This window comes from Cicer arietinum, chromosome 6, assembly GCF_000331145.2.
Source record: "Cicer arietinum cultivar CDC Frontier isolate Library 1 chromosome 6, Cicar.CDCFrontier_v2.0, whole genome shotgun sequence".
In the NCBI taxonomy this organism is placed as follows: domain Eukaryota; kingdom Viridiplantae; phylum Streptophyta; class Magnoliopsida; order Fabales; family Fabaceae; genus Cicer; species Cicer arietinum.
The window spans coordinates 5942456-5957269 of record NC_021165.2 but is presented as its reverse complement, the minus strand read 5'-3'; the positions used below and the strand labels follow the sequence as shown (position 1 = coordinate 5957269).

The 14814-nt window shown below is 34.1% G+C and overlaps 2 protein-coding genes across 3 annotated transcripts; one reads left to right on the top strand and one right to left on the bottom strand.

Annotated features, from left to right (window-relative positions):
* The first annotated feature begins 213 nt into the window (after positions 1-213).
* Positions 214-5782, top strand: LOC101497635 (chaperone protein ClpC, chloroplastic). 2 transcript variants are annotated; one of them, XM_004503744.4, is made up of 10 exons: positions 214-456; positions 1031-1621; positions 1752-1867; positions 1991-2113; positions 2236-2421; positions 2740-2955; positions 3126-3343; positions 3687-3762; positions 3850-3939; positions 4203-5782. In XM_004503744.4, exons 2-10 carry the CDS (start codon positions 1045-1047, stop codon positions 5379-5381), a joined length of 2781 nt encoding a protein of 926 aa, XP_004503801.1. In that variant the 5' UTR covers positions 214-456; positions 1031-1044; the 3' UTR covers positions 5382-5782. The 2 variants fall into 2 exon arrangements, with proteins under 2 accessions (XP_004503801.1, XP_004503802.1); XM_004503745.4 differs by having other exon boundaries at positions 1028-1621.
* Positions 5783-6177: 395 nt separating this feature from the next.
* On the bottom strand, positions 6178-13526 carry LOC101496983 (dual specificity protein phosphatase PHS1). Its single transcript, XM_004503742.4, has 11 exons — positions 13373-13526; positions 13066-13149; positions 12803-12945; positions 11297-11498; positions 10597-10773; positions 10322-10485; positions 8682-9762; positions 7543-7689; positions 7218-7445; positions 6951-7108; positions 6178-6715 (listed from the first exon to the last, which is right to left on the bottom strand). The coding sequence occupies exons 1-11, from the start codon at positions 13382-13384 to the stop codon at positions 6355-6357; spliced, it is 2757 nt and encodes a 918-aa protein (XP_004503799.1). The 5' UTR covers positions 13385-13526; the 3' UTR covers positions 6178-6354.
* Positions 13527-14814: the final 1288 nt, after the last annotated feature.

Below are 14814 nucleotides of genomic sequence, written 5' to 3'. Positions count from 1 at the left end.
TATCAAGTCCAGTATTAAGCCCATACATGTATACCAATGTATGTGTGTATTGGTATTTTTTACATAATTATACGTGGCACACTTGACTACACTCATAGAACTAATGATAATTTGACATGTAAGAGCTTTTCTAAAACTATACGGCATCGTATTACCAGAAGGTCGGTGAAAACCAGGTTACGCAACAATACATAAACATCATCCTATATATTGATATTTATACCTAGTTTGTCGTTCAAGAACAGTTTTCATTTTATCTTTTCGCCACCCTATTTCTCCTTCCCATAACTATTGAAGCCAAACTCGCGGTTTCTCTATCTGGAGAGAGAAATTTCCTTCACTTTTTCTTTTGATTTCAATCTTCCGAATTCTTTTTTACTCTTTTTTTTTTTTCTCTCTAAATTTAATTTCGTTGAATTATTCAGTATTGGATATTCGTGTACTCAAGGGTTTCTGGTGAGTTCGTCTTTGTTTTAATTTAATTTATTTATCTAATTTGTTTTTATTTCAATATTATTGTTTTGGTGTGTGAAAAGCTACTCCAATTAGGTTTTCCAATTAGGTTTTGGTACTGTAGGGTTTTTGCTTCAAATTTTTGTTTTATGTTTTATCTAAAATTTTATTTCAATTTTTTTAAAATGAAACTGATTTCTCTTTCTTTGAATTGTTAACCTAAGTGGATATGGTTTAAATTGAGAAATTATATTTATTATCCATATGGTTTATGATATGCCTTATCTTTTTGCATTAACATCTGATTGATTAATACTGTGACTTCGAGGAATCAGAAATTTGGAAGTAGCATGTTTTAGTTTCAGAGGAACTTTAATTTTTTGTTATTTAATTTAATTAACTGTACATTGATTGTTGAATGTGTCTGTTTATTCTTATTGTAATATATATAATGTTGAGGGTGAGAAATGAGATTTCCGAAAGCAAAAACATATTTAGTTATCTTGAATTCTGAATGTATTATGTTATTTTCTTTCAAGTGTATTACTTGTTTGTTAATATGTTTCATTTATAGCAGACAATACAGGAATCATGTCTAGGCTTTTGGTGCATTCTCTTAATGTCCCGGGCTTAGTGCCCGGGCAAAGGCATGGCAATAACAACAAGGTATTGGCGAAAGTAAGAAGGCCTGTCAAAATGATGTTTGCCACAGGAACCGCTGCCTCGAGAATGCCTGGTTTCTCGGGACTACGTACTGTTAACTCTTTGGATTCTATGTTGAGACCTAGACTAGATTTTCATTCTAAGGTGCTTACTCAAATTGGTACTAATCGAGCAAGGAGTGGAAGAGGTAACAGAGTCGTACCCAAAGCCATGTTTGAGCGTTTCACCGAGAAAGCAATCAAAGTAATTATGCTGGCTCAGGAGGAAGCAAGGAGGCTAGGTCACAATTTTGTTGGAACAGAACAGATTCTATTGGGTCTTATTGGTGAAGGCACAGGTATTGCTGCTAAGGTTCTAAAGTCTATGGGAATTAACCTAAAAGATGCACGCGTGGAAGTGGAAAAGATAATTGGAAGGGGTAGTGGTTTCGTGGCTGTTGAGATTCCGTTTACTCCCCGTGCCAAGAGAGTTTTGGAACTCTCATTGGAGGAAGCTCGGCAACTTGGTAAATCATAGCATACCTTTGTCCATTGTTTTGCATATCTAATCAGTTACTTTGTTTACAAAAATTGTGTTCCCACACAATGTTTTGTTTGCACTTGTTGAAATTTTGGTTCACGTGTTGGAATATCCAGGTCACAATTATATTGGATCTGAGCACTTGCTTCTGGGTCTTCTTCGAGAGGGTGAAGGTGTGGCAGCACGTGTCCTTGAAAATCTGGGTGCTGATCCAACTAATATTCGCACACAGGCTAGTATTATGTCCTCAATTATTCTTTTTTCATACTTTTATTATAAAAAGAACATGTTTTCACTGTAGTTTATATATTTTTGTGTGTTTTATTAATCTTTTTACTCCACTGGATGGGAACAGGTTATTCGCATGGTCGGTGAGGGGGCTGACAATGTTGGGGCTACTGTTGGTTCTGGAAGTAGTAACAATAAGATGCCAACTTTGGAGGAGTATGGCACCAATTTGACCAAGCTAGCAGAAGAGGTAACTTGCAATTCCTAGTTTTCTTCAGTCTTCACAATAAGATGGTCAATGATGTCTTATAATGTGTTCAAATTTACCAATTTTTTCTCTTCTGCCCTCTAACCAAAACATCAAAATCCCAGGGAAAATTGGATCCTGTTGTGGGTAGGCAGCCACAAATTGAACGTGTCACTCAAATCTTGGGCCGTCGGACCAAAAATAATCCCTGTCTTATTGGGGAACCTGGTGTTGGAAAGACAGCTATTGCTGAAGGTCTTGCTCAACGGATTGCAAATGGTGATGTCCCCGAAACTATAGAGGGAAAGAAGGTTGGTGTTATGTTGTTATTTCTACACTATGAATTGGTGTTGGTTTGATTCAGGGGATTTGTTCTTTCATTTTCAGCACCGGAACTTTTTAATGGGATTCCAATATATTGTCCCTTTGCTTGTATGTTTACTTGTGAAATACTATAAGTTGACTAGGAAGCCATTTTCTTACATCAAGCTGGTTCATCTAGTGCCTTGTAATTATTGATTTGATTGTGTGATATTGTGTTTCTGGATCTGTTTACAATTCTTAAATATGCAATATTTTGCATACTTTTGTATATCCTAAATGACATGAAAACCTTGTTCATGATTTAGGTTATAACCCTAGATATGGGTCTACTTGTTGCTGGAACTAAATACCGTGGAGAATTTGAGGAGAGATTGAAAAAACTAATGGAGGAGATCAAACAAAGTGATGAAATAATACTTTTCATTGATGAAGTCCACACTCTAATTGGAGCAGGAGCAGCTGAAGGGGCAATTGATGCAGCAAACATTTTGAAACCAGCTCTTGCCAGAGGTGAACTACAGGTAATATTTTCTTTTGGCGTGTTAAAATTGGATACAGTCAGTGTAAATTGGTTATGCCTATGAAATTTGAAGACATATATGGTTATGCCTGTGCTGGGCTTGCCACATTTTTCCTTCTCTTAATCAAATAAATTTCAATACTTACTAGATTCATTTAAATACTTATGCAGTGTATTGGAGCCACAACACTAGATGAATATAGGAAGCACATTGAAAAAGATCCAGCTTTGGAGAGGCGGTTCCAGCCAGTTAAAGTACCTGAGCCAACTGTGGATGAAACCATACAAATACTGAAAGGGCTTAGAGAGCGCTATGAGATTCACCACAAGCTCCGTTATACTGATGATGCTCTTGTAGCTGCTGCACAGCTATCACATCAATATATCAGGTTTGTCATAATTTATATTAATGCACATTCTCTGCTAATTTTTAAATTTAATTATGTTTTATGGGAAAGATGAATCCTTCAAAATTCTCGTGTCACATGTTTAAATAGGAAGTTTTTAACTTAAGTCAATCTTCTGGAATTTAGCATTACATCCCTTTGAATAATTTTACTTCATTTGTTTTGGTACTCTTATTATATGCCTTAGAATCATTTTACTTCATCTGTTTTGTGGTTCTTATGTTGAAAATAAATGAATCAAACTGCTCCTTCTATATTGTTATTTTCTACTTGCTGTATATCATAAGTATTTTCTAGTTTATAAAATAATGATTGTCTTCTGCAGTGATCGATTTTTGCCTGACAAAGCTATAGATTTGATTGATGAAGCTGGTTCCCGAGTCCGACTTCAACATGCACAGGTATATTGTTCATCTACCATTCCCTGAACCAGCATTTCTTGTCTTGTCTGTTGTTGAGCTAATTGTGCCAGGTTTACATACGTACAGTTACCAGAAGAAGCAAAGGAGCTTGAAAAGGAGGTTAGGAAGATTGTTAAGGAGAAAGATCAAGCTGTTCGCAACCAAGAATTTGAAAAGGTAAAGCTTTAATTTAAAATTGAATTCGTAAAGTTGTAACATTTTTAGGATACCAGACCACCTTTCTTTTGAGATTATATTATGTTTTTCTAAAAAGCAATTTTAGGCTACTCTATCTTTCTTAAAGTTCTACTGCGACTTCGGTTTCTTGTTTTTGTTTGAGACATAGTGGTTTGTTCCTTCTATTATAATATATATCTCCAAGTTCTTTTTACCTTTTGGCTAATAATTAGCGGGCTAATGATACCTGAATTTCCGGATAGGCTGGAGAGCTACGGGATCAAGAAATGGATCTTAAGGCTCAGATATCAGCAGTTGTAGAAAAAGGCAAGGAGATGAGCAAGGCAGAGAGTGAGGCAGGGGATATAGGTGCACTTGTGACTGAGGTTGACATACAACATATTGTTGCTGCCTGGACTGGTATTCCTGTTGACAAAGTTTCGACGGACGAATCTGACCGCCTTCTCAAGATGGAAGACACCTTACACAAGAGAATTATTGGTCAGCATGAAGCAGTAGAAGCCATTAGCCGGGCTATCCGTCGTGCTCGTGTTGGACTTAAGAACCCTAACAGGCCAATCGCCAGCTTCATTTTTTCTGGGCCTACTGGTGTGGGGAAGTCTGAGTTGGCCAAAGCATTGGCTACATACTACTTTGGATCTGAAGAAGCCATGATTCGGCTTGACATGAGTGAATTTATGGAAAGGCACACAGTCTCGAAACTCATTGGTTCACCTCCTGGATATGTTGGTTACACCGAGGGTGGTCAACTGACTGAGGCAGTTCGTCGTCGTCCCTACACAGTTGTACTCTTTGATGAGATTGAGAAAGCCCATCCCGACGTCTTCAACATGATGCTTCAAATCCTGGAAGATGGAAGGCTAACAGATAGCAAGGGAAGAACCGTGGACTTCAAGAACACACTTCTTATAATGACATCAAATGTTGGAAGCAGTGTTATTGAGAAAGGAGGCCGTCGTATAGGATTTGACCTTGACTATGATGAGAAGGATAGCAGTTATAATCGAATCAAGAGCTTGGTGACTGAGGAGCTGAAGCAATACTTCAGGCCAGAGTTTTTGAATAGGTTGGATGAAATGATTGTTTTCAGGCAATTAACAAAACTTGAGGTAAAGGAGATAGCTGATATAATGCTGAAGGAGGTGTTTGAGAGACTGAAAGCCAAAGATATTGAGTTGTCAGTGACAGAGAGATTTAAGGAGAGAGTGGTCGACGAAGGTTATAATCCTAGTTATGGTGCCAGGCCTCTAAGAAGAGCCATAATGAGACTTTTGGAGGACAGCATGGCTGAGAAGATGCTCGCTAGAGAGATTAAAGAGGGTGATTCTGTCATAGTGGATGCTGATTCTGATGGTAATGTGATTGTGCTCAATGGCAGTAGTGGTGCTTCAGATTCATTGCCAGAGGCTCTTCCTGTTTAATATTGTTGCCTTTGCCAAGCTGTGTACTTGACTTTTAATAGTCATAGTCTGTTTAGTTGTCAATGGATAAAGCTTTTAATTTATCTTTAGCCAACAGGAGCAAAGTTGAGAATGGTTGGGGACTTTGGATAGGTTTAATTCAACAATTTTCAATTTTTAATGAAAACTCGACATTTGAAGTGTTTTCAGTGCTAGGGCTATTCGTGGTCTCACATTTATTGCATAAGGGAGTTTGTAAATTATTTTTACATAATTTTAGATAAATGTTCCAGTATGTTTAACACATTGAATATAGGACATGATGGAAGAATTATCGCTACTTAAATCCTACTGAAAAGGATTTAGACTTTCAATTCTGAAAGAGATATTTTTTCAATAAACTAAATGGTTAACTTGGTTTACTTACGTGAATAATTATGTATATGTATAATTATATTTTGTTGGTGAATAATGAATATAATTAAGTGTAGTAATTCACTAACTATCCACATTATAATTAAACATAATGATTTGTTTTACTTTCAATAATCATCTCCTGAATATGTTACATATTTAAATTGTACTATTAATTAATCGTTTAATTTGTTGATAAAATTTGACGACAATTGGTGTATTATAATAACACTCTTTTTCAAATGAAGTGAGTGTCTATCTCTCTGGGAGGGGATTAATTATTTTAGATGCTTAAATTCGTTTAACAATATTAATTTGATTATCACAACTCTCATGCACCAAGGTCAAATTTCTTAGCAACATATCAACAAACGGGGCAGCCGTAGGGACCAACTTCCAAAACTATATATGAAAAACATGTATTTGATCTTGTATTTAAGTCTATATACAAGCACTTCTTGTTTATAAGGGAGGGAGTGTGTTTTACTTACAATTCACAAAAGAAAAACTATAAGGAAAACACAATTAAAGGCACACAATCCGAGCTTATTAGCTTCTTAATAACAGCAATTAGTAGTTTCTATTGATCCATTATTGAATGAGACGACCTTTGTGTGGGACTAACACTGCCACCACGGCTAATCTTCAAAGCTGTTAATGCTTTTTGGATTTCCATTGTCATGGCACTATCCACACTACCAGATGATAACTTTCTATGTGATTTCTGCAGGTGTAGTTTAAGTGAGCTACTGCTCAGTCCAGCATTTTTCCCGCATATCAGACAGACTTTCATGGTCGGTTTCCGCTGCTGCCACTCCATTGAAACCTTCCCATGTAGTTTCTGATCCAGTTCCTGTAAAATCTTTGCAAAACCATCATTTGGATGTGCTCGACGGTGAACTCGTTTCAGAGTTTGCCAAGCTTTTGATAAAGTATACTTCCTGCACAACAAAAGCTTTCTGTTCAAAAACTGCCCTGGTAGTAATTATCTTAAATATCAAACAACATAAACTTATGATTACTGATATCATTTGTGAAAGAATTTATGATTGCACGAATAGTTTGTTCAAAAAACTTGTTGGCAATATATATTAAGTCACACAGCAAATTAGCAATACCGATATCGAATCGATCCGTATCACTGTATCATGTATTATGATCTGCAATTTTACTTACTTTCTGAGCATTAGGTAGGCAAGGACCAATGTAGCACTTCTGCTTTTCCCTTCAAAGCAATGGACTAAAATTTTCTGACCTTTTTGTTCAACATAATCTATGAAATCACACGCTTCTTCAAATACAGTGGTGATGTTAAAATCTTCACTGTCGCAGACCTGTTCAGATGGGATAGTAAATAAAACCAATATGAATACATTCCTAAAATATGATAGATCGGGAAATTTTTGTATTCAAATCGACCAAGAACAAGTGAACGACACTTACGGAGAAATTTTTGTATTCAAATAGATCAGGATATTGAGTTTCAGATTGTCCAATTTCATTTGTACACAAACACAAAATATGTTTGATTCCCAAGTATTGCAGAGTGTATACAGATCTTGCAACCAATGCCCCACCAATGAACAAACAGCTTGTAACGGCAGACGGTCTCTCTGTACTTGCAGCATCAGATATCAATGCAATTCTCTCAAGTATATGCTCAAGTCTGACCTGAAAGTTGAAAGGATAATGCATCATTATAGGTATCCATCATAAGTGGAAAGAGTCTAATATATTTCGGTTTTCAATATGCTGAAGTGAAGATAACCTTCAGTTCATATGCATCAACGACGCTGTTATTGTCACTACCCTCAAAAAATCCTGAATTGAAATTGTTCTCCTGGCATAACTTGACGGCATCATTTTTAAGCATTTCATTCCATTGTTCCAATTCTTTATGACATTCAGCATCAACCTGAAAATCATGCATGATAAAGTAAAAAACTCATGTAAATTGCTTTAATATCCTTATTTTCCAATCACTCTGAGACACAGGATTGGATATAATATTTGAACATGCAAAACAAAAGTTATTGGAATTGCTGGAAAATATTTAATGTGAACCCACATTTTCCATTGTGTTGGTGACAGGCAACCTTTTACTTTATAGTCTTATGTTATATATGTTAAGTATAATTTGAAATTTAGAAAAATTTAGAACTATATTAAAAAAGTGTAGAAAACATTTGGAAGTATGTATTAATTAGGAAGGTCCCAAAAGTAGGTCTAGAGTTCTCTTATTGTACCTATAAATACCTCATTATATTTAACCTTTGAAATCAAGCAAGTTGTAAATTTTCTCTTAGAAACACTTTCCTTCCTCTAACAATATAGAGTAACGTGTTAGATAATAAGAATGTGTTAAGAGCTGAGAAAGCAACAAGATTACATTCTTGTCAGAAACATAAGCATTGCCTACATTAGGGACCACTTACTTAGTAAAAACATTTACTTAGGAAAAACATTTTCTAAAATATGTGTTCATTTTACCTTGATGAAAAACTCTTGAAGTAAACAATAGTCATGAACATAAGATGAAATGATAGGGGTAATGAAGATGCATTTCCACAAATACTTAAATTATTTTTTGACATTTCCACTGTTTATAGAAATGTCGACAAATTGTTCACAAAAAGTTTCTTACCTCCTAATTAATAAGAAAGATTAACACAAATTTTAAGATATGAAAACAAAAAATGTTTTCTCAAAGTAAATGGTCCTTAGTGAATTTTGTGTTTAGACATGCAATAAATTCCTCGCTTTTTACATGTCAGAGTGACATGCTATAGATTGATTATGTTATCCGAAAGGTAAAATGGAAAAGATTCACCAAATCAACAATTTGCAGTACATCTCTGCATCAAAAACCTATGTGATTAGTAAACAAGGTCATATTATGAGACCAACCTTGGCAAATTTATTAAAGTCACGGAGCTTAGCTGTCAAACGGAGATTACGAAGTGTCTCCCCATTTCCTTTACAAAACTTTCCATGCCAACTTTCTCTTGTCACAGAAGTCGAGTCACTACAATCTCTATTACTTGAAGACAATTGCCTTGAAGTAGTTCTATGTGGTTCTGAATCAGTAAAATCTTGATTGTTATCATTAACATGCCTCTCTTTACTTGTTGGAGAGGAACAACAACCAGTAGCAGCCAGTGAAGGTGAGTCAGGAACCGATGAGTCCTCTCTGTCAGATTCTGCGGAAGATATTTTGCTTATAATGTTCATAAATGATCGTAGCAAAGTATCAAGCCTTTGGTGAAGGGTGAATAGGAATATATGGAATCCTTGTAGGTCCCTAAGAGCAGCTCGGAAACCATTACGAAATGCATGAACTACCGATATCATGTCACTTGCATGTATATCAGTTGTATCCATGTCTTCTGGTAGAGGACATCCTAATTTCCCTCCAGTTATATCATTTAACAGGTTTGATGCATACTCAGAACTATTGATTAGCAACTCAATCAACTTAGGATAATTAACCTGATCGTTTGCACGTTTTCCGGCAGGGGGTCGCCGAGGAACACCAGAATCAATGACTACAATGTTAAGGTCAGAAGACATTAATTCTTCTGATGTTTGACTTTTAAGGTTCATATCAACGGATCTTGGTGATTCTGTGACCTCTGAAAGATCGGAGTCTTGTGATATCAAGCCATGATTTTGGGAATTCAATCTGCTATCTACTGAACTTGACCTTCTTTCTTTTTGAAGTGCCCTAATCACATTCGGTCTATATAGATTAATTGCAGAATCCAAAGCTGCTTCTAGTGTATTTGTATTTGCAGAGATCATCTTTTCAGCCAACAATAAATTTGCAGCATTCCCACGCCACCTAAGCTCACGGCAAGGGAGCCTATCTTCATTTCGGATGACTAAGTCCAGCAACAGTACCCTGCCAAGAGCTTCTGATGTTTTTTCTGCAGATTCCTTTGATTCAAAGACACTAGAATTTTCAAGCAAAGGCGAACCATGCACATAACTGCAATAAGATGGTAATTCTTTAGAATAAACAGTCAAAATTTATTTGAACGGTTGTGTGAGATAAGGGTTCTCTAAGACCCTTTTTCTCTTTCTAAGATGTATAGTGTTAATCACTGCTCCAATGTATGGTGCTAGGTGTTTTCGCAATAACACATTTTCTTTTCATTATACCAGCTTACAAGGTTGGTGTTTTAGATATATTTCTTTTTTAAAAATGGGTTTTCTTAGAAATGCTAGGATATACTGTTTTGTACTCAGAATGCTTGAGAAACTAGCCAAATCAAGAAAGACACTTGCATTGTTATGCAAGTCAACGAGACTTCATATATGAGAAAGAACAATAGTATATATACATATATATCGAAGATTTACTCCAAGCATGTAAATGCCAAGTCCAATAGTCCTGCACCGAGTTTATAGAAATTCAATAAAAGAAGTGGCATTGGAAATATCTGCTACATTTAAGCCAAAGTTATTGGAAATGTCCAAGTGAGCAAAGATGTTCTGTTCTGACATGTTATATGCCTGATCATATTAAAACCAAATTTGAACCATACCTCATTAAAAACAAACATCGGCTTAGCTCGAGAGCTTCCAAAAGTTCAAAACATGTCACTTCACCAATTTCATCATTCTCAGAATTTGCCGCCGCTTCTCTAGCTTTTTCTGTAGCTTCCTTTATTTGTTGCCATTCTGAACTGGTATTGTGAACGACTCTAGCCTGCACACTCCAAACAATAAAAGATAATGAATATGGTTCAATTATAGTTTGATAGACTAAGCTTGAAGTTGTGGTGCTTGTGTTATAAAAACCGAAGGAATAATAAATAACCTGAGGAGTTTGGATTCCGAGCCACTTAGCAAATTCATATCCAAGGCGTTCAGACTGTGTTGCCATTCTTGACGACGATATTTTTATAACAGCTGCTGCCTCATTCGGCAAAGCATCGGCACTTTCTTGACAATTGAAAAAGGCAAAAAAAACAACACCTCCAGAATTCACGGTTACCTATATGCACACAACTGAGAAAAAACTAAGATGGAAATTGAGAAAATACAAAATTGGCAATGCTATCAAAATTGGCAATGCTATCAAAATTGGCAATGCTATATATGCACACAACACAATCACCAAAATGTTTAGCCAAAAAGAAATCCATCTGCACAGGCAATGCCATCAACAGCCCACTTGAACGAAATAACAGGATAGGTGCTGCTGATGTTGTACAAATGAAGGTCTAATTTAAAATATATTTGTAGAAGCTAAACCAGCAAGGAATCATTATTCTTTAAAAATTTAAAACTAAGAACTAAGAACATGATTTAATCCACATTAGATGGGTATCGATATGCAGGGTGCACATTGGTTTGCATGTGAGACCTATTTTGGCAATGAATGGCATGCAATTTGTATCTAAGATATCAACCTTACACTTGCTATTTACTCCTCAACATCGAAAGACTTTGTATTAAACACATAAAGTATTTATATTAGTGCTTGTGTACATAATGAGTGTAGAAAACTGATGAACCTCAAGAGCTTTGTTCATTTCATCCTCAGAATGCTCATTGCTACTGCTGTGTTCCGTATGGTGCAGTGAAGAGAGCCCATCCCAAGAAAAGGAGCTTGATTCGATATCCAACATTGCAGCTTTCCCAAGCCTCTCCCAAAGACTAATTTCTGTTTGATCAGGGCACATATCACATTTTGGATCCTCAATCGATTCTCTGACGCTGAAAACAGATTATATTAACATCATCAATGGACACAAGGTTAACTTCTCAAAGCCATAACGAAAATTGCTGAATCACCACTTTAGTCTCCAAAACTAATGGGATAAGAGATTTTGATCCCTAAAATTAACAGATATAAAAAATAATCCCCAAAATCGAAAATACTCGACCACATTACTCATTGTCGACAATTTTAGGGACAAATCTGACTCCTAACAAAGGACTAATGTGATCAAGTATTTTCAATTTCAAGAACTAATTTGGAATATCAATAGTGTAATGAAGTCCTCCATGCTACCATGTCACACCACTAATTTTAAAAATACTAGTTTCCTAAGGGCGTTGTTTTAACAAGCCTAAAAAAGTAAGTTTTATAGAAACTTGTGTATTTAATACATTGAGAAGGGTATACTTAATTATTCAATGAATAATTAATTACCTTGATAAAAATTCTTAAACAGTGTATTTAGGACACTTGTTAACATGAGACTTTTAAATTATCAATTACAAAAGTTAGATGATGTGACAAAACACTCGATTCTCATTAGATTAGATGTAAGTGTAAAACTAGGGCCCAATAGATTTTGTGAAAATATTTTGTATTTTCATTTTCTTAAAATGTGTGTTCATTCTATCTAGATGAGAGATTTTTGAAGTGACCATTGTTAAGGTGAGAATATGCAATGCTAGTTAATAAATATACATTTTCAGAAATAATAAAAATAGTGACATTTTTATTGTTTCTACAAATGTAGACGACTGTTCACTTTAAAAGTTTGTTATCTTTTTGTTAACAAATATGTATTATAACTAACACAAATTTAAAAAAATAAAAATGAAAATATTGTTACAAAGTAAACAGGTCATAATTTTACTGTGAAAGTGCATGTCCTAATTTTTCATAATAATTTTTGGGACTAAGTTCACCACCCTTACCTTACCATTTTTGGGACTAAGTTCACCACCCTTACCTTAATAATTTTTGGGACTAAGTTCACCACCCTTACCTTCAAACCTATACTCCATCCAGTCATTATTGTAATAATAAAAAAACTATTTTCACAATTATTAAAAAAGTTAATTAAATGTAATTAATTTTTTAGATTTAATATAAAAACACAAATCAAATTTATTAAATTGTACATTTTTAATGTAAAATGTTCAACTACATGACTCAAATGTTTTTGAAACAAATGAAAGGTATATTAGAAATAATAGATTAAAGCACCATACCTTAAACACTAGAAATTACGCTTAAATGACGAATTTATGAGAGTAACAGGCAATGTAGAAAAGTAAGAAACCTAGAATTAGAAGACATAGTGGTTGAAAGACGGTGAGGGAAGCCAGAGGAACGATACTTGGAAGTGCGTTTACGAACCAATTGGAGCCATTGCGTGAACCTAAACGCAGGCCCTGCAGTGATATCTTCCAACATATACAAATCCTGTACCATTACCCATATCCCAAATTCCCCCAAAAAATGTCAAAAAATTTCAATGTTTGAACATTTTAAAATGCCTTAAATTGGAAATTGAAGGGAAAAAAAGAGAAGAAGAAGATTCACCCGAGAAGTTACGTTGAGAGGCAATGGAACCTCAATTTGAGAGTGAGTTTGGAATTCAGAATCGTTATTCTGTTGGTGTTTTCCCTGCAAAACAATGTTGATGTTAATTTGAAGGATGAGATCCAATAATGGATCTGCAATGCAAGTATGAGTAAGTGCAGATCACGTTACAATAAGACGTTAAAGTGATATGATTATGACAACATGAATATAACTTTATGATAGGTGTTACTTTATATTTTTTTATCTAAATTAAATTAAATTAAAATGTTGTTGAGTATTATGTATGAATGATGTGTAAATGAACCTGGTTTGCCATATGGTATTGTATAAAGAATAATCGGTATTTGAGCGAGAAAATTGAACGGAATTGGAGGCAAAGTAATGTGCTTTTTTTAAGGGAAGAGAGAGAGAAGTTTAAAATAACTTGATCGATGGTGTTTGAGCTGAGGAAGTGGGACTCTCACTCTCTACTGATTACGATACAACAATCGTCACTACATTACCATCGTCACTCTAGATTTTACGTATAAGATAATATTTTCAATTTTGTTTGATAATATTTTCAATTTTGTTTAATAATATTAAAAGTTAAGTCATTCTTTAATAATCATTTTAAAATATTTTGTAAATATCATGATGATTCTTCTGATTTTGACTAACATTTTTTTAATTAAAAAAAACAATTGAATTAAGATTCAGTTACATAAATATATATATTTTTTCCTCCACCATATTTTATAAAATAAAATTGATTATTCAGTCAATTTTTGTGTTTCATGGAAACAAATTAAATTGAAATTGTTAAATATGTATTTAAAATCTATTGATTTACACGATAAATTAAAAAATATGGTTAGATTTTTGTCAATGTTTTTGACGAATATTTTTTAAAAAATCTTTATTATAATTAAATTATTTATGATTGTGAAAAAAATACAAAAAAGTAATATTCAAACAAATCCAAAACAACTGTATTCCGAGGTCCGGCCTTGAGTTACTTTCAATAGTTTAGAGTTGTACGTCACTTTAAATTAGAAGCTTAATTATAGACAACATATAAGACACCTAACTTGCTAATATCTCAGCATGCAATCATATCTTAATTTTTGCATCTATGTTAGATAAAGGTATGGTAAAACAATCCACTTCAGTGCATGTTTTGTATTGTCTCTTGTAAGTATCTGCACAAAATAGTAATGGGAATATATATGGGATCGTAAGTGAAGCCGATGAACTAGTACAAGTCCTCAAGAAATGATTTTGTCTTCAACTGAATTAGATATAGGAGATATTTGAAGTCTAACATTAACAATCGATAGAGTTTTAAAAGTGTTTATAAAGAGTGACATTTTTTTTTTTAATTTATAAGTTGTTTTTTAACGATGAATTAAATTTAGTATAAAATATTTGAATTAATTGGCCCATCCACTATTTATATACATAAACACTTATTTAGTTTCACTATTTTATCCAATGTAAAACTTCGTTTACAATACAATACATGGAATTTCATAGTCTAAAAGAGCATCTATCTAAATAATTCAATTGAGATTCAATGTGAAATTTCATTTACAACATTTTTCCTTAAGTTCAACTAAATGATTTCTTGTGTCATCTAGTTGTGACTTTAATTTGAGGATTCTATCCAAAGTTTGAATTTGATATTCTACTTTTTATACAACTTTTTATTACTCATATATATAAATAAATATAATAAGTGAATATTGAAAAGTTCAAATGAAATCA

Excerpts from the sequence above, each read along its gene's own strand:
- LOC101497635 (XM_004503744.4), top strand. The coding sequence starts at position 1,045 with ATGTCTAGGCTTTTGGTGCATTCTCTTAATGTCCCGGGCTTAGTGCCC. Across the intron at positions 2,114-2,235 it reads TGACCAAGCTAGCAGAAGAG|GGAAAATTGGATCCTGTTGT; the intron begins GTAACTTGCAAT and ends TCAAAATCCCAG. Across the intron at positions 2,956-3,125 it reads TTGCCAGAGGTGAACTACAG|TGTATTGGAGCCACAACACT; the intron begins GTAATATTTTCT and ends ATACTTATGCAG.
- LOC101496983 (XM_004503742.4), bottom strand. Across the intron at positions 9,763-10,321 it reads CGATGTTTGTTTTTAATGAG|TTATGTGCATGGTTCGCCTT; the intron begins GTATGGTTCAAA and ends ATCTTATTGCAG. Across the intron at positions 7,690-8,681 it reads ACTTTAATAAATTTGCCAAG|GTTGATGCTGAATGTCATAA; the intron begins GTTGGTCTCATA and ends CATGATTTTCAG.